Genomic DNA, 17,789 nt, shown 5'->3' with positions numbered 1-17,789 from the left:
TACAATGCAAGGTCTCCATGGACCTCAAGGGCGTTAGTACCCTCAGAGATTGGAATACATGGGACTTGGATATGCAGGAGTCTTAAACTTGCATGTAGCTACCTCTTAAGTTTCCTCATGGAAGTCTGAGAGTGTGGTGGTTCTCAGACTTTATCCCAAAGCCAGCAGTCTGAGCAGCACATAGTAACTCCATCAGCTGTGACTCTCAGCCCATCCTTGACCTCCAAGAAAATAGTGAGGCAGCAGGTTAGAGTTAGAGCAATAGTTCTCTTATGTTCTAACCAGCCCTGCAGGTGATGCTCATGAGTGTAATAGTTCCGTCCAGACCCCAGGCATCCCAGCCAGAGCACATGTCTACCGTGAGTGTGCTGAACCCTCATGCCTTGGGGCCATCTTTGGTTTCAGAATGCCTCTGTATTCCTCCATGCACCACAGGCCATTTGTGCGGGAATGGGAATGCCCGCTCGGGTGGTTCTCCATCAAGAGATTGCTCAGTTCTGACAACACAGGCAGTAGACTCGTTCCTTCTGGACTGAAGAAAGTTCTCTAATGGATGTTATGATTGCTTTCAACTTTCATAGGATTTGTAGTAGATAAAACCATGAAATAGTCAGATACACATGCACAGTCTCAACCATCAACTGCCCGTTTTGTTTTACAGGGGGTTCCAGTCAGACTTGAGGTGGGGCCACGTGATATGAAGAGCTGTCAGTTTGTAGCTGTCAGACGAGACACTGGAGAGAAGTTGACAATTGCTGAAAAAGAGGCTGAGTCTAAACTTCAAGAGATTTTGGAAGACATCCAGCTTAACCTTTTCACAAGGTAGCTCTGTGGTTTACAGTGTTTCCTTTCTTCAGTTTTCACCTAAAGTTTGAGATGCAAATGAGGGATTTGGGGATTATTGCAACTGGAAGTAGTCTGCTCCCTGAGCTCCAGGGCCACTTAGTTTCTTATTCCATTTGTAGTTTTGACTTGTGGGTTTTCCAAAGTGTGTGTTCCCCGTGAAACAGTGGTAACTTCAGATCCGGGCCCTTTTATTAAGCTATTAGTTCTTAAGCGCTGGGCACAGATTGGGAGAATCCAGGAAACTTTAGGAAATATCAGTGCCTTCCCTGAGAGACTAATTATAGTGATCTGCAGAGCAGCCAGCAACTATAGTGTTCTAAGCTCCCTGTGATGACAGGAGAGGTGGCTCAGTGGGTATAGTCCCGGCAGAGAACCTGAGGTTGGTTCCCAGCAGCCACAACAAGCAGCTCACAACTGGCTGTAATTTCCAGTTCATTACTGGGCAGTTCTATATACTTCCTGCTACAATATTATTTTTCTGATTTTGTAGAAGGGAAATGTAGACCAGAAGGGCCTGAAGAATATCAGACTTCCACAGGTGGTATATAAGTGGGAGCCAGGACCATTCAGCAGCAGTAACAAAAGTAGCAGCTGCCTATTCTGTGCATGGCAAGTTTCTTATGTGTAGTCTTGAGGTGATACTGAAATAAGGTAGCTGGGTAGTACTCACATTGCGTTCTTCTGACTTTCATTTACTATTTCATTGAATCTTATTTATCTGGGGATTTTTTAAAAAATCATATTTGTAAGAAAAGTTATGTATTTTCTGATTTATTTTGTCAGGGCTTCTGAAGACCTTAAAACTCATATGGTTGTATCCAATACATTGGAAGACTTTCAGAAGGTACTAGATTCTGGAAAGGTAAGAAACTTCCAAATAAGTTTTCTTGGTTTTGTTTTGTTTCCTGCAGGGCTGGGCATTGAGCCCAGGGTTTTGCCTGTGCTGGGCAGCGCTGTGCCACTGAACTCTACTTCTACCACTTTCCAGTAGATCTTAATTTAAAACTCCTTCAACTTATGCTCTGTTTTAACCTCCTTGTAAGCCAGTCAAATAAAAGGATTGTGCATTCTTCAGCTTTATGTATTATTGGAGTGAATCACTTATGGACTTTAGTATTCTGGTGTACGTGTGTCTCCAGATTACAAATGAGAAAAGCACAGGCCAGAGTCTAAACGAATTAGCCCATAGAATCAGACAGATGCCAGAAGTTAGATCTCTCTACCACAGTTTAGTGCACTTCCCACTCAGATTTGTAAAAAACCCCTTGTTGAGAATAAAAGACGACGTTTTTTTTTTAACAGTGCTGGCCTAATAACACATCTCTTGTTGCTGGTGCAGAGGGTTCATCTCTGGCTCTTTACTGATCTGTAAAATAGATGATCTCAGACATCCTTTCAGCTCCCCACTTGTTCAGCATCTGGCTTTGGCTTACTGTTTTTCTGGCCCTTCACCTTTCAGTGTTCTGTAGTGTGCCCTTGTCTCATGCCACAGGCTTTTAATAGAAGACGAGCGGTTGTGTGGCCTCTTTCTATCATGGGTGTTCCTGCCTGTGCAGTTTATGTATGCATTATTTTCTTCCTGCTTCAGTTGTTTTTGTTTTTTTCTTCCTGAGTGTTGAGGATTGGATCTAAGGCTTCAGCATGGTAATGCTGGGCAAGCACTTTACCACTGAGCACAGCACCAGCCCACTTCTTTTTATTTTGAGTCAAGGTCTCTTTGAATTGCCTACGTTGACCCTTGAACTCACTCTATAGCCCAGGCTGCCCTTGAACTTGTAATCTTCCTGCTCAGTCTCCTGAGGAGCTGGGGTGAAAGGCTTTGCCAGCAGACTCAGCTTGCCCACATTCACTTTTAAATTAAAAAGTTTCATTATAATGATAGGACTAGTCACTTTTTTAGAATAATTTATTAGAGAAATTGCATATTGCTTTTAGCTTGATTTCAAAGAACCAAGATTCACAAAGTGCTGGCGAGTCGTATATTTTATTCTGATATTTCTGTAAGGATTTGAAATTTATAGTGGAACAGGGGTATTTTAGTTTCATTTCCAAAGAAGTACATAGGAAAGTGAGTAGGTCCTGTCTGTTGTCTTCAGTCAGTGCCTCCTCCCTCCCTCCATCCTGCTTCCTGTGGATTATCTTAGGTGTGCTGCTGACCCGATCAGATAGCCTGTGAGGCTGTTGTAAATAAAGGTGTATTCACTAGGAGAGGAAAGGTCTTCAGAACTTACATGAGGTAAAGCATTGCCTTTTCCCTCTCTACCTGTATTTACTGGCATAAGTGTAAAGGGGCGGGGAGTCTAATTTGTTCACTGATTTTTCAAGTTCACCCTTTCTACCCTTTTTTTTTTTTTTCTTCAAGTCAGGGTTTCTCTGCAGCTTTGGATCCTGTCCTGCAACTCGCTCTGTACACAAGGCTGTTTGTCCTTGAATTCACAGAGATCCACCTGCCTCTCTCTGACTCCCGAGTGTTGGGATTAAATGTGTGTGCCACCACGGCCCAGCTGAACTTTTCATTTTAGTTCATTGGCTGTATTTATGGTGCTAGGGGTTGGATCTCAGGCTTCGGGCACGCTGAGCAAGAGCCCTTCCGTTGGCTTACTTGTTATTTCATAGTAAAGAGACAGACTCACTAAGTTATCCAGGCCAGGCTTAAACTCGTTAGTAAGCTAAAATCTTTGAACTTTGGACCCTCTTGCCTTGGCCCCTAAGTAGCTAGAATTATGTCCCTGTGCCTCCACATTCTACAGAATCGCTTATGAGTCCAAATACAAATTTCTTCATGTGCTAACACCCATTATTATTTTATATATTACACACCATTTTATAAATGGACTTTTAAATTCATTTTGTTTGCAAATATTAAGGGTTTGCAACTCTCATACAGGGGAATAATTTTGGCTTGGATCTTGAGTCTTTTGTCTCCATTCTCATGGCACAAAGAATTTTTGTATTAAAACTTCTCTGAATGTGTCCTGTTACTGATCTCTGCCGCTTTCTCTCCATCCATTCTCCGGCTTGCAGGACACACCTAGAAATGTATTACTTCCATAATCTTGAAATAGCAGTTGGTAAATTTCAGAAATTAGGCTGGCACATTCACCGAGTGAACATAAGAGACTTGATTATGAGCGTTTGCTCTTCCTTGGAGTTAAGGTCCATCTGAAGAAGTTCCTGTTTCTGTAATTTCCTCCTCTGTTTGCCCTTAACGTCTTAGAGGGAAGGCTTTCTGAAACATGTTCACTAGATCCCAGTGCACAGGAAGGATTTGCAGAGGACCTTTTTAGTTTTATTTGTGAGACACTGCTGTATAGATGAGGAGTTGGATCTCTCGATCCTTGCAGGTGACTCTTAATTTTAATTCATGAAAAGTTGGGGAGCAGCACTGCCGCCACCTCTGCTCTCAACCAACCACCCCTTATCTTTCTTGCATCTACTGCATGGGTGAGTGCATGCCATAGCACAGAGAGAGGTCAAAGACCAGCTTGGCAGGGGCTGGTTCTCTCCTTCCACCATGTTGATCCCTGGGATTGAAGTTTCGTTGTGATTTTCCTGATAAAAAATGGTTTGTCTTTTACAAGCATTTGTTCTTTAGAGTTAATCACTTACCTCTAATGGGTTAGACATGTGGGATCAAGTGAGGTCTGCCTGACTGTTGGCTGTTACTGTTGCATTACCTTGAAATCAGTTTACTCTTCGTCATCTCCCTCCATCCTCCTGACAGCCAGCTGTGTAACTCGGGCCACGGTCATGGCCTGAAGAGGATCTACTGCAGAGTTCATGACTTTACAGCCAGCTTATAGAGGCACTCAGTGTGTTAGAGCAGAGATAGTTATGTCCAATTCTATGAGTATGGATTTTGGATGGTGGAAAAACCATTCTTTGTTCTCCCATCTACTTTTGAGCAAAATTCCCAGAGTGTTTGCAAAGGTACCAATGCCCCAAAAGGACTGGATACCTTCCCCTTTTGCTTGAAAGGTAACAAGTTCTCCTCTCTGAGAGTTATGATGGCAGAATGTTTTGTCTTTTCTTATTAGATTGCACAAATTCCTTTCTGTGGGGAAATTGACTGTGAGGACTGGATCAAAAAGACAACTGCCAGGTAAATGTCCCTCACCTGTAGACTGCACTGAGAAGGACGCAGTGTGCAGCAGGAGTGAACGGACTTCTTGTCTCTTAATTCCAGGGATCAGGATGTGGAACCTGGCGCTCCGTCCATGGGAGCCAAAAGCCTCTGTATTCCTTTCACCCCTCTGTGTGAGCTGCAGCCAGGAGCCATGTGTGTCTGTGGCAAGAACCCTGCCAAGTTCTACACCTTGTTTGGTCGGAGTTACTGATGGACGACACAGAAGACTTGCCCATCCTAGTTTTTTTTTAAACCAATGATAATACCTTCAGATGCAGTTTTTCTTTTTCATTTTTTTAAAGTTCTAAAAAGAAATCAAATGAGATAAAAACAGCTATTCTTATGCCTAAATTAACAGTGGGAAATACTTTTCTGTAAACATCCTGGGTAATAAATACCATGAACTAATTATATTTTATGTATTCAGTTCATCCTACACACAAGGTTGGTCATGGAAAGCCAGGTAGGCAGGGGTACACTTTCCCTGACTGTCAAGAGGCCAGCATCTCAGAAGGAGTCGCCCTCCTCTCTTCTCCCATTGCACTTCCCTGTCCTCCCACCATGGTGGGTGGGTCTCGTTGAGGTCACGAAGGGCAACCCTGCAAGCCTGGTGTCCATGTCTGATTCTTGTCTCACCACACTGGTACTTCTGATGGTGTTTTTAACGGATTCCTGAGGCCTGTTGTGTACCTACCCCATCAAACCTTGTCTCTCATTGGCATTTCTTCATGGCCACCTCCTTAGGTATTGGTGTTCCAAATTCCCATACTTGTGTTTAATCAGCAATGTTAGTCTTCTCACAGTGTCAGACGGCATTATTAGACCAGTAAGACCATGGTTATCAGCAGCTTGGAGCTCTAAACTACACATGAGCTCTCCTATGATGTGTGTTTCATCAACATCTCAGGTCAGCATGTCCCCTGAATCTCATTTCACCCTTCTATCTAACCGTAGCGCCTTTCCTCCTGCTTGGAAGATGAACATTGACAGAGTACCCTGAGTCATCCCAGGCAGCCTCCCCCTGCAGCACACACTTTGTCCGGCTGACACAAAGTAGGCAGCTGCTGCTGCTGCTGTTGCTTTGATTGTCATTAGGGCTTAGACCTTCTGAGGTGCGTGACCACCACGCCAGTCTCCACATTTTCTGGGGTTATTTTGTTGTCCCCAAAGTAGTTTATTCAGGTAGCTTTTCTTCCCCCTGAAGTCATTTTATAGTTCTCATCATTTATAGACCAAAATGTAAATACCTTTCCTAATCTGGCTCATTACCTGTTCAGTGTGCTTCAATTCAACACAGCCCTCTGCACTTCTCGTGCAGACTGTATTTCCTATATGCCTGTTTGCCTGGAAGGCCTTTTTACCTCATTTGGAGCCTTCTTAGTACATTCTTTTTTATTTTTTTTTAAAGCTTTGTTTATTTGGTGGGGGAGTGTATGCTTGCCAAGGCAAATGTATGGCGGTCAGAGAACAATTTGATGGAGTCAGCTATCTCTGCCATGTGGATTGTGGGGACTGAGCCCAGGTCACCAGGCTTTGTGGTATGTGCCTCGAGGCTGACCTGAAGTTGTGATCCTCCTGCCCCATCTTCTGGCAACCGGGTAAATAGCGCTTTATTTCTAGTTCAGTTTCCCAGGGTGAGGACCAGGGAAAGCCTTTAAGAGGTTAGAGTTGTGAGTCATGCCAGAAGGATGAGCCAGGTTTCAGTATTAACAGAGGGAAGAGAGTGAGATGCAAAGGCCAGCTGTGCTCCCTGTGAGCAACAGGAAATGCCCCAGGAAGGTGCAGGTTAAGTGCGCAGACTGAGAAGAAGTGTGTAAAGTGAGTGGAGGGCAAGCTTGCGGACCTGAGTTCTAGTCCCAGCTGGGAAGGCAGAGACAGGAGGGTCCGGGAACTCACCGGCTCACCAGTCTCTCCTGTTAGTAAACTCTGGTGTCAGTAACAGCCTGTCTCAAAAAAATAAATTGTAGAGCACCTGATGTTGGACTCTGGCCTTCACACACTGGAAGTAAACATAGCATGCCCATCTGAGTCACATACTTGTGCTCTGAATCAATTTCTCACGGGCTATGGCAGTTCCGAATGTTTCCTCTTACTCTTCCATCCTTAGACAAGTGCAAACCTGGGTTCCCTTACTGTGTAGAAGAAGGCCTTAGAACAATGCCTAGCACATCATATATAGTTGTTACAGATGTCACCAGGTCAGCTGCAAGTTCCTGCCCATATGTGGCTTTAGTCAAAATAAAGTTTGTCCCCTAAAAAGTGTATATGTTGCTTTGGAGGAAAACCAGTAGAAACTAAAAAGGGAAAGTTTTTTGTTTTGTTTTTCTAATTCATGACAGAAAGAAAATGTAGAGCACACTATATTTTATACAGTGACCCAGGGTCATCTGGGAGTGGGAGAGATCTCTCTCTTTTTTTTTTTTTTTAAAGTCATTATTTAAAGGAACTCTAGCTTCATTAAGATAGGAATTGTTCACTGAAATGATGTCTGATAAGTTGGCTTGTTTCTAAAATTGGAGGTCTGTCTGCTAAGATAGCAAAACCTTTTCAAACTCCATGTCTTCTTTTTTGTTGTTGTTGTTTTTGTTTTTGTTTTTCGAGACAGGGTTTCTCTGTGTAGCTTTGGAGCCTATCCTGGCACTCGCTCTGGAGACCAGGCTGGCCTCGAACTCACAGAGTACCGAGTGCTGGGATTAAAGGTGTGCACCACCAACGCCCGGCTTCTTTTTTTTTTTTTTTTTTTTTTTTTTTTTTTTTTTTTCCAAACTCCATGTCTTAAAGGGTGCTGATCTTGCAGGTGTGACGCCCATCTAAGATCCTAGCACAGGAGAGGCTAAGGCAGGAAGAGCATGAGTCTAAGGTCATCTTGTGCTATGTAGTGGGTATGGACTATCAAAATGAGAAGCGCTGGTGCTTTTTAAGATAGTGTAAGAACCATTTGCTTTAAATTGACAGCCAGAAACCAATCATCTCTTGGAACCTATGGAGGACTTGGTCTTAGGATACCACCACCACCACCACCACCACCACCACCAAAGTGTGCCAGTGCTCCGGTCCCTCATAGATGGCAGTGTTTCCATGCAATCTGAACTCCTTGTGTACACTTTAAAATTATCTCTGGCTCATCTCTAACATCCAGTGCCATAGTTGCTATATTTACAAATGTAGTTTTCAGTTGTATTTGGTTGAATCTTCAGGTGTGGAACCTATGAATTCAGAGACAGGCTATGAGTTAGAGTCACAAAAGTAGTCACTTGCCCAGTGCTTACTGCAGCAAAAGACAACAAGGCATATAGCCTCCTGGCTGTGCTCCAAGGGTCCACTAGGGCACCTGTGTTACACACCTTAGTAATTTCTAGTCATTCATGAGAGAACTTTAAAATGAGTTTCATTGTGCCAGTGGATCACATACATGAAGGTTTGTGGGAATTGGACAGCAGGAACAATTCATTGGACTGCTGGTGACAGATTTGAGTCCAGTGCAGAATATTTCATAAAAGCAGCCAAGGAGAAGAAGACCAGCTGTGGAAAGATCACCCCATTCTGGTTATTAGTCATCTGTCACATAGCCATGGAACCTGCCATAGTAGCATCAAGAATCACTAGGGAGACAGACATTGCTACTCTGTCATTTTCAAACAGCCTTTGCTCTTAGCTTGTCATTCCTGCCAAGATGATTGCCAGAACCCACATCGCACCAAGTACTTCTCTGACACAGGCATGCTAACTACCAAATAAACGTAATTAAAACAGTTTTTCAATTCAAAAGAGCTATATAGTTGGTGGCTATTGCAAGCAATATAGGCTGCTGTCAGTTTAGAAACTTGACAACTAATAGGCTTTAAAAGCTGTGAGTGCCTAAGGGATAAGATTTTTTTTTTATAGTGAGAATCCCAAACACATTAGCTCAGATCACTTGGCTCTCTTCCTGAAACAGCTTGTCACCCACTAGCTCTTCCAGCGTCAAGGTCTGAACCTTTCCTGACCATTGGCAATTACTTTCCTGTCTTTCTTACAAAGACTGTTGGTAGGGGGGTAGCTTACATGGTGGTCAGTGGGCACAGCAATGCGGATGACCTTTTACTTGTCATAGCTCTGGGATGACAACCCTAGCATGTTCCATTTCACACAGATTGCATTCAGAACTACACACCTAGGAGAGAAGACATGGCCATTGATGCCAAATAGCTTGCTTTTTTAAAGCCATTACTGCACGCTCCCAGAAGCTGGAGAGGCTCTGGCTCTGGGTAACCTCCCGCAGGAAGGAAAGACTTGAAGCCCTGCAATTAAGCACATCCAAACAAACAATTCTCAAGTCTACACCCGAAGCCAGTGTCTTCCATTTTCACAAACCCAGACTCACGTGACATCTCTTGCTTAATTGCCCTTTAAACTGCTTTATGACTTTATAGCAGCCTATAAAAGGTGATTTCCAAATATGACAGGCGCTGACGGCTGAAGGGAGAGTTAGCCAGGAGTTGTAATCTCTAAGAGAAAGGAGCTGCGGCGGCAGCCATGGGGCGATACTCTGGCCGCAGCTTCCGTCTGATCCTCATGTGCGTGGTCAGTGTTGTCCTCTTCGTACTGGAGCTGGTGGTCTCACACATAGGCAACTCCCTCTCCCTGGCCTCTGACGCCTTCGCTGTCCTCTCCCACCTGTTGTCCATGGTCATCGGACTGTTTGGCGTGAGGGCCAGCAGTATCAGGCAGCACAGGAAGAGCACCTACGGCTTTCTCCGAGCAGATGTCGTAGGGGCATTCGGCAATTCTGTTTTTGCCGTGGCCCTGATGTTCAGCATCCTGGTAGAAGCCATCAAAAGGTACATCAGTCCCCAGAAGACAGAGCAGCCCCTGTTGGTTCTCAGTGCCGGGGTCATCGGGCTGTTCTTCAATGTGCTTAACTATGTCATCTTCTTAGACTGCTGTTACTGCTCAGGGTCCAAGGCCCAGAAAGACACCAAAGCAGGTAAATATCTCTTTCTAGATGGCAGAGGCAAAGTTGTTGAGTCTGTCAGGTGCTCTTCCTGTTTGAGGGGCCTCTCTGAAGGTGCTGTTAGCAGAGGCCCTGTTCTTTATGTGGGCCTCTTGTTCTTAGGACTTTACAGTAGGATTGCTTTCAGGTCCCTGTGAGCAGAAGCAGCAAGCACATAGAAGCAGTTGGGTTAGAAGTGGTCTTAACGTTTTTCTCACGGAGAATCAGTGTGACCAGACAGGGGCAGAGGGACCACAGCTGTGACACAGCTGGGTTTGGATATAAAGTTAATATACTAATGTTTCCATAAAGTATTTTTTTAAGATGCCGGGTTACCAAACCAACTCAGAGAGACCAAGGTATCAGCCAGCCAGCTAGGAACGCCTCAGAGGGATGTTACAGAAAGTGAGGAGAGAGAGGGGGTGGTGTAGAAAATCTCATTTATGAATAGAAACATTAACATGATTATGAGCATGTGTTCTTGAGAAGACCGGAAAATGCCGTTAAATCTTGAGAAACAGCTTTGAGAGTGGGTACCTAGTTAACTGAGTTGTCTGTCACAAGACCAAACTAAATTTTGGAAGAGAACAAGGAGTGCTCTTTATTAAATGGAACCATGTTTCTTGATTCCCATGAGAGGGGTTTTTAAAGTATAATGTGTGTGTGTGTGTGTGTGTGTGTGTGTGTGTGTGTGTGTGTGTGTGTTTATATGTGTGGGAGAGAGTTTTGTTTTTTTGTTTTGTTTTTTTTTGTTTTTTTAGAAATTTCCAGTGGTTCTTTTAGGAGTTCTGTATTGTGAACAGAGCAGATCAGCAGGGTCCAACCATGGCCATAGCACAAGGCAGTGTCACGAGTCTTCGTTACCTGTCCCGCTGCCTCCCCCTCCTCCCCTGTCACATGGAATAGTAGGCTCCACATAAAATGCTACATGTTTTTAGCATGTGGCAGAAGCTTGATGAAGGCTAATTTTTTAAAAAAATCACTATGGAATCTAGTATCACTTAATTCTTTAAGGGATTTCTTAATTTCTCTCCATGTAACTTTGCGGTTTTCATTGTAGTCCCACTGTTTCTGCTAACTAGAGTTGCTAAGTCCTTTAGCCATCTCTGTTGGCAGAATACATGTTCTGAGAGCACCTGTGTTGTATGGTGAACAAATAAGAGTCTAGATATGTATTCAGCTTAATGTTTAAAACTCAGTCAGGGCCCAGCCCTTTTAAAAGACAATTATCAGTTAACTGGAGACCTTATGTCTCAGCTCTATCTAACATGACTTGAAAATTGCCCCTTAAGGGTCTAGGCCAGAAAATGCACAGTTTAGTATGTGTGTAATTGTCAGATGTAAATGTAAGGCATGAAGACTTTCTGATGGTTAGTGCTGATAGGTGTGTCATGTCTTTAGCTGCTCCTAGGATTTTAAATTTGCTTTTGTTCTGGGATAGGAGACTCTGACACATAATGTAACTGGCACACACAAATGCCCTTCTGCTTTACAAACTGAACTGTTAGTAGTTAACTCCTAGCTCTCACTTGGGAGCTGGTCTGGTTCAGTGTTTATGTCTGATCTGAGACACTAGTCAGAGGCTTAACACTGCACTTGACCCTTGGGTGTCTGAACTCAGTTTCGGGCTGTCTTGTCTTCTTCTGACCATACTCTGCGCTAAACTAAGCACCGAGCTGGGTGTAAGGGCCACAGACATTGGGATCATTCAGATTGTGTTACCTTGTGGAGTCACTTAATCTGTTAGAAATTTCAGTGTGTCTGCCTTCCTGTTTGCTTAAGGAAGCTATTGGGTTTATTACCATTGATGTATCATAATTTCCATGTCTTAGTGTTTTAAAGTCATATTTTGATGTTCCTATTACTATTACCTAAGTGAACTTAGTGAATACATATTTATGTAAGTTAAATTTTATAAATTGACATTAGCCCAGTATCAGTGGGCTCGCTTTTTTTTTTTTTTTTTTTTTTCTGGTTCTTCAAGAAAGGGTTTCTCTGTGTTATTTTGGAGGTTGTCCTGGAACTTGATCTGTAGATCAGGTTGGCCTTGAACTCACAGAGATCCACCTGCCTCTGCCTCTGTCTCTGCCTCCCAAGTGCTGGGATTAAAGGTATGTGCCATCAACGCCTGGCTTGGCTTGCATTTTAATAGGAGCTATGATTAATTCATCCATACCAACATAACAAGAGTTATAGACTACAAGAGGATAAAAAGTCTTTCATTGATGTGTTTTAGACAGGATCTTGTTATATAGCCCAGGTTAGCCTTGAACTTGTGATTCTCCTGCTTCAGTTAGCCCAATGCTGGGTTTTCAGTAGTGTACTACCTTGTCAGGTAAGGGGAGGGGGAAAAATCTCTATGAGCAAAGAACCCCAGCTTCTGTACTTTTGAGGTGCTTGTGAACTGAAGAATTCTGGAAGAATCCAGGAACCAGTTTCTTGGGTGGAATCTGAAGCCAGGGAGGGTTTTGTTTCTGTGGCTGTTGTGGCCAGTTGAGTGTGGATATTTCAAACTGGAAAGGGGAGGAGTCCTGTGCAGCAAAGCTTGATGTGTGAAATGTTTTTTCCTCTTTTGGCTTTCTAAGGGGCCCACCACCCAAGTAAATCTCACAGGGAGTCTTATGAATGCCCAGCCTTAGTTTGACTTGTTGCTTGCCAGCTTAACTTAAATTATCCCGACTCCCCTTTGCCTCTGGGCTTTTTTCTTTTCTTCTTTGTGTCTTACTGCCCCCCCCCTTGCTGCCTCTTCTTCCTCAGTGACTCCTTTTATTCATAGTCTCTGCCTGACATACCCACCTATCCTTGCCCCTGCTTCACTATTGGCTGTTTAGTTTTTTTTTTTTTTTTTTAATTAGATCATCAGGTGTTTCAGACAAGCACAGTAACACAGCTTCAGAGTTAAATGCAGCAGAAACAAAAGTCACATGCCTGAAAGTAATATTCTACCACAGATGCTGGGCATTCACTAGTCATCTTAGGGAGCGTGAAGGTTAAGCTTCTGAAGAAGCAGTCTGCTTTGTGTATTTTTGTTCACGAGTTTGGAGCAGTCTGCTCCCACAGAAGACTCAGTGGCAGGTGTGAACACACGCTGCTGTAGCTCTCTTCTTACCTCACACCAGATGCTGACGAGATTCCCATCGTCCCTTTCTCTGTGTCCCTGACTCTTGGCTAACCTCACTTCTCCCTTTCTGCCCTTGAAAGGGTTCTGGAGCAGTTCCAGGGAGTAAAGAGGGAAGTCTTAAGGAAGATTGGGGATTTGGTACCTTTTCAAATGTGAAATCAAACCCAACAGAAGGGAATGGAAACAGGAGCTCAGTCCCACACTCTTGCATGTTTTATTCTAGTGTATTAGCTGAATTAAATGTTAATGAAGAGTAGGTGTTAGACTCTGTAGAGTGTGCTTACAGCTCAGTCACATGTGGCTGAAGAAAAGTGTTTTGCAAAAATAATTAGCTAGGGAGAACACTTCCTATTTCCATTTTTCATGTAGGTTTACCCAAACAAAGGAAAATAAGTGCAGATGTGGAGAGCTGTTTGTCAGTGGTCACAGAAGAACACTGGGAAAGTACAGATGAGCATACAGTAAATGGGATACTATTTCCAATCTGAGTGACCTGGAAGTTTCTTAGACCCTGTTATTTCACCTGTAAGGTGGGAAATCTCCACCTCATGGATGTTGTGAAGATGAAGTCATATTACAAATAGAACACTCATAGAAGGGTAGTGATGGTGGTAACAGATTGCCATGGTTGTTCAAAAAAAGAAAACAGGCTATAAACAAGATATTGGTAAGATCAGAGCCAAACAGTACACTCAAGAGGCAGAGGCAGGAGGACAGTGAGTTTGAGGCTACCCAAGGCTACGAGCAAATACACACAACAATAAAGAGGAAGGATGAGAAAGCAGTAAGTAGCTCACTGTGTGGACAAAGCCCTTGCTCTGCACAGCTATGGGACGGCAGCCGACTTCGTCATTGGCCAACGTTCTTATAGTTGGTTCTTATTGGTTATATTTTGATCAAGGCAGAGCCATCGCCTCCCTTGCATCCACTTGGGAATGCTGATGGGGTGAGGGGAGGGGCATTCCTACTAGGGTGAAGCAGAGGAGCACAGCCCCAGAGCTGGGATACAAGTGTCTGGACCCCCTGTGGTTGCCAGGTTCGGTGTCAAAGAGGATGCTTGACCATTGTGAATCTTATTACAACTCTGTTTTTAGAATCTGGTGTTTGTATTTCGTGAAACCATAGTAAGTTTGTGGCACATTATTTCCCAAAGAGATCTTCTGAGTGTTGGGCTTCCTCTCAGTGTTATTTTTACCACCATCCTTATGACTAAATTATTTTGAAATGTGTCTTCCTATGTTTCCCCGGGCTGGCCTCAATCCACTCAATCTTCTAAGCCATTGGGACTGCAGGCATATGCAGGAGTGTTTTCCTTCTACCATGGAGAACCAGGAGACAAACTCAGATCACCTGGCTTGGCAGCAAGTGCCTTACCTACTGAGCTGTCCTACTGGATGTATATATGCATATATAATAACTTTCATATATATATATATACATATATATATATATATATATATATATATATATATAGTGATCTTTAACAGCTTAAAATAAATGTTCCTGTACACTTGGCACAGGAGCACACACATCTGTCATCTCAGCTGTTCAGAAGGTTGAGATAGAGTGTCATTTCAGCCTAGAGTTTGAGAATAGCCTGGGTGGCTCAGTGTGTCTTTTAAAAAGCAGGATACAGTGTGACCCATGTGGCTGTCTTGGTAGATCTTCAGATAAATCTGTTGTGTCTCCCTTCTCTTCTTCTTGATTCTTATTAACGTGCCCATTAGCTTTAGATCGAAAGGACTTAAGGTTCATAGTTCCAGACGCTGCGCATAAGCACAGCATAAGTTGGACTCGATAGTTTTTTGGTTTTTTTTTTCAAGTGACATAAGTTGGGATATGTATGGTCAAAATACATTTCGTGTGTGTATAAAAATTTCAAAGAATAAGCAAAAACTATTATTTTTTCAAGATTAAAAAATTATGAAGACAATACCAAGAGACTTCAGACACTTCAGTTCATCTGTTTGGCGCCAGTGAAAGCAGTAACATTAACAAAATCAAAATCAGGAAACCAACATTTGTACAGTTTGTGACCATATCACATGTAGATCTGTAACTATCACCCAAATTCAGATCTAGGACTGTTACAGCCCCCAGACAGCCCTTCTGCTGCTGTTCTGCAGCCACACCCACCACGCCTACCCTCACCCCCCCTCTGGGCCCTGGAAATCATTCATCCACCCTCCATCTTGGTGTTGATATGCTGGGTATCCCATGTAGCCTTTGAAAGTGGCATTTCTCTTCCACGACAACGCTCCCTAGATCCATCTAAGCTGTGCGGACATCAGCGGCTGGTGTCCTTTGTGTGAACATCCGTGTAGTGCTTTTCGGCTACTGAGCTCATTTTTGTTGTGTATAAACCACTTATATTTAATGCAGTTGTTGGAAGGCAGGGCTCATGACTGATATTTTTCAACTTTACTTTGGTCTTCTAATTTTTCTCTCTCTTTTTTTGCTTTCCTTGAATGTTTTCAGGGTTCTGGTCTTGAGTTTTCTGCTGTACTTTTGAGGACATCTTGGTATGCAGTCCTGCCTTAGGTGTTACTATGCACCTGTCTAAATTGCCGTGAGCGTCCAGTGTGGGTGAACCTAAGAGCATTCTTATTTTACTTTTTCATCCCCATGCTCTGTTCTTTGTTCCCCTTCCTCTCCTGCCTTCTCTTCCCTCCCTTCATTTTTTCCTCCCTTCTCCCTTCCCCCCCACTTCTATTTCTGTTTTCTAATTCGAAGATAGGGTACTTTCAGCGAGGCATGGTGGCACACACCTGTAATCCCAGCAGATGAATCTCTGTGAGTTTGAGGCCAGAGACAGTTCCAGTACAGCCAGGGCGGGGGGAGAGAGGGAGGGAGGGAGGGAGGAAGACAGAGAGAGAGAGAGAGAGAGAGTGAGAGAGAGAGAGAGAGAGAGAGAGAGGAAAAAGAAAGAGTATATTCTATTATTTTGTCTTCAAATTCAGTGATTCCTCACTCTGAATTCTCCTTTCTGCTGTTGAGGCCATCTATTGAGTTGTTATTTGGTTCCTTATATTTTTATTGTTAATGTTTCTGCTTCATTTTTTAAAATTTGTGTTTATGTTGTGCGTGTATACCCGTGTTCAGGTACATGTGTGTGTTTGAGTATGGAGGCCAGAGGTCAACCTCCAGTGCAGTTCTTCAGGCTCTTTTCATCTTGTGTTTTTGAGACAAGGTCTCTCACTGGCCTGGAGTTCTTCAAATAGTCTAGACTACCTCCCCAGCATTGGGATTCCAAGTGTGCCAGCATACCTTACTTTTCACATGAGATCTACGACGAAACACCAGTCCTTGTGCTTTTAGGAGAGCCGGTCTCCTTGGCCTCCACTTCTTTTTATATTCTCTATTTCTTGCTGGGAGGTTTTTATTATTATTATTATTATTATTATTGTTGTTGTTGTTGTTGTTGTTGTTGTTGTTGTTATTATTTGTTTCAAGTATGTTCATAATTAACAGCCAAAAAACAGTTATGATTGACTACTTACCAGGTAATTCCAACATGTTTACCACCTCAGATTTAGTGTCTTGTACATTCAAGTTGCATTTTTCCCAGTTTTTAGTAGGAAGAAAGATTTTCTGTTGGGTTCTGGACATTTAGGCATTGTGACATTCTGCCTCATCTTCCCTGAGAGGCTGGTGACCAACCGGAAGCCTTGCTGCTTGTTGCCAGTGGGTGGCAGAAGTCCAAGGTTTGTCCCTAGGCTCCTGTGAGTTGGCAGAGGCAGGAGTCCAGCCCCCTCACTGAGACCTCAACACTAACACCTGGCTGGGAGAAGTTTTAATTTTAACTGTTTATTTATTCATCTTCTTCATATTTTCCTCTTTTTTATTTTTTTATTTTTTTATTTTGGGGATCAAACCCATGACTTCACACATGCAAGATTTCCCCTTTCCAATGGCATCTATATTTTCTAGCTGGTTCCTGCACTCTCAGCACCTGCGGTTCCCGCATATCCGGTCGTGCTGTTACTGTGTTTGCCGTCTCTCTCTAGGTGTCTTGTTTCCCGACTTTCTGTTTTTGAGGCAGAGTTCGCCTGTGTAACCCAGGCTGGCCTTGAACCTTACCCCTTCCTTTTCATGCTTCCTGAGAGTTAGAGCTCTAGGTGTGTGCCACCCCAGACGGTTTGTGTGCTGTGCACTTTTCCATCGTGAATCAATGTTTAATGAATTGTTTCCTGAAGCTTCGTTCTGAAGTACAGGATATAAGCATATTTTTAAAAGATTTTGCACATTTTTACTTGATTTTTAAAAATGGTATATGAGTTTTGCCTGTGTGTGTATATCTGTATCACCTGCCTGTCTGGTGCCCACAGAGGCCAGAAGGGGGAGGGCTAATATTAGATCCCCTGGGACTGGAGTTACAGACAGCTGCGAGTAGCCACTTGGTCCCATGGAAGAGCAGCCTATCCTCTTAACCGCTGAGCCGTCTCTCCAGCCCTACACAGGTACATTTCCAAACACAGGTGTGGTGGCACACACATTTATCCCCAGCACTTGGAAGGCAGAGGCAGCCTGGTCTCACAGTGAATTCCAAGACACCTAGGGCTACATAGGGAGGCCCTGCCTCAGAAAACTAAAAAAAATAAAAAAACAAAGAATCAAGAACCCAGAGATGCTTTGGTGTAAAACTAGCTTGGGTACATTTAAACACCATTAGCCTGACATTTCCTGTCGTTATCATTTGTCCACACTCCCATGTTACCTTCAGC

The 17,789-nt window shown here is 43.4% G+C and overlaps 2 protein-coding genes across 2 annotated transcripts in view; both read left to right on the top strand.

Moving 5' to 3' along the window:
• Eprs1 (glutamyl-prolyl-tRNA synthetase 1) overlaps positions 1–5,385 on the top strand; it is a 62,476-nt gene extending 57,091 nt beyond the window's left edge. The window contains exons 29-32 of the mRNA XM_027418742.2: positions 662–822; positions 1,630–1,708; positions 4,884–4,948; positions 5,033–5,385. Coding sequence (XP_027274543.1) covers positions 662–822; positions 1,630–1,708; positions 4,884–4,948; positions 5,033–5,183 — 456 coding nt within the window. The 3' untranslated portion in view covers positions 5,184–5,385. The remainder of the gene's footprint in view (positions 1–661; positions 823–1,629; positions 1,709–4,883; positions 4,949–5,032) is intronic.
• A 2,400-nt stretch (positions 5,386–7,785) lies between these two features.
• Positions 7,786–17,789, top strand: part of Slc30a10 (solute carrier family 30 member 10) — a 31,561-nt gene continuing 21,557 nt past the window's right edge. The window contains exon 1 of the mRNA XM_035445660.1: positions 7,786–9,938. Coding sequence (XP_035301551.1) covers positions 9,488–9,938 — 451 coding nt within the window. The 5' untranslated portion in view covers positions 7,786–9,487. The remainder of the gene's footprint in view (positions 9,939–17,789) is intronic.

This window comes from Cricetulus griseus, chromosome 5 (genome assembly GCF_003668045.3).
Source record: "Cricetulus griseus strain 17A/GY chromosome 5, alternate assembly CriGri-PICRH-1.0, whole genome shotgun sequence".
Lineage (NCBI taxonomy): Eukaryota > Metazoa > Chordata > Mammalia > Rodentia > Cricetidae > Cricetulus > Cricetulus griseus.
Note: the sequence above shows the minus strand (reverse complement) of the source record. Positions and strands in the feature narration are given on the sequence as shown.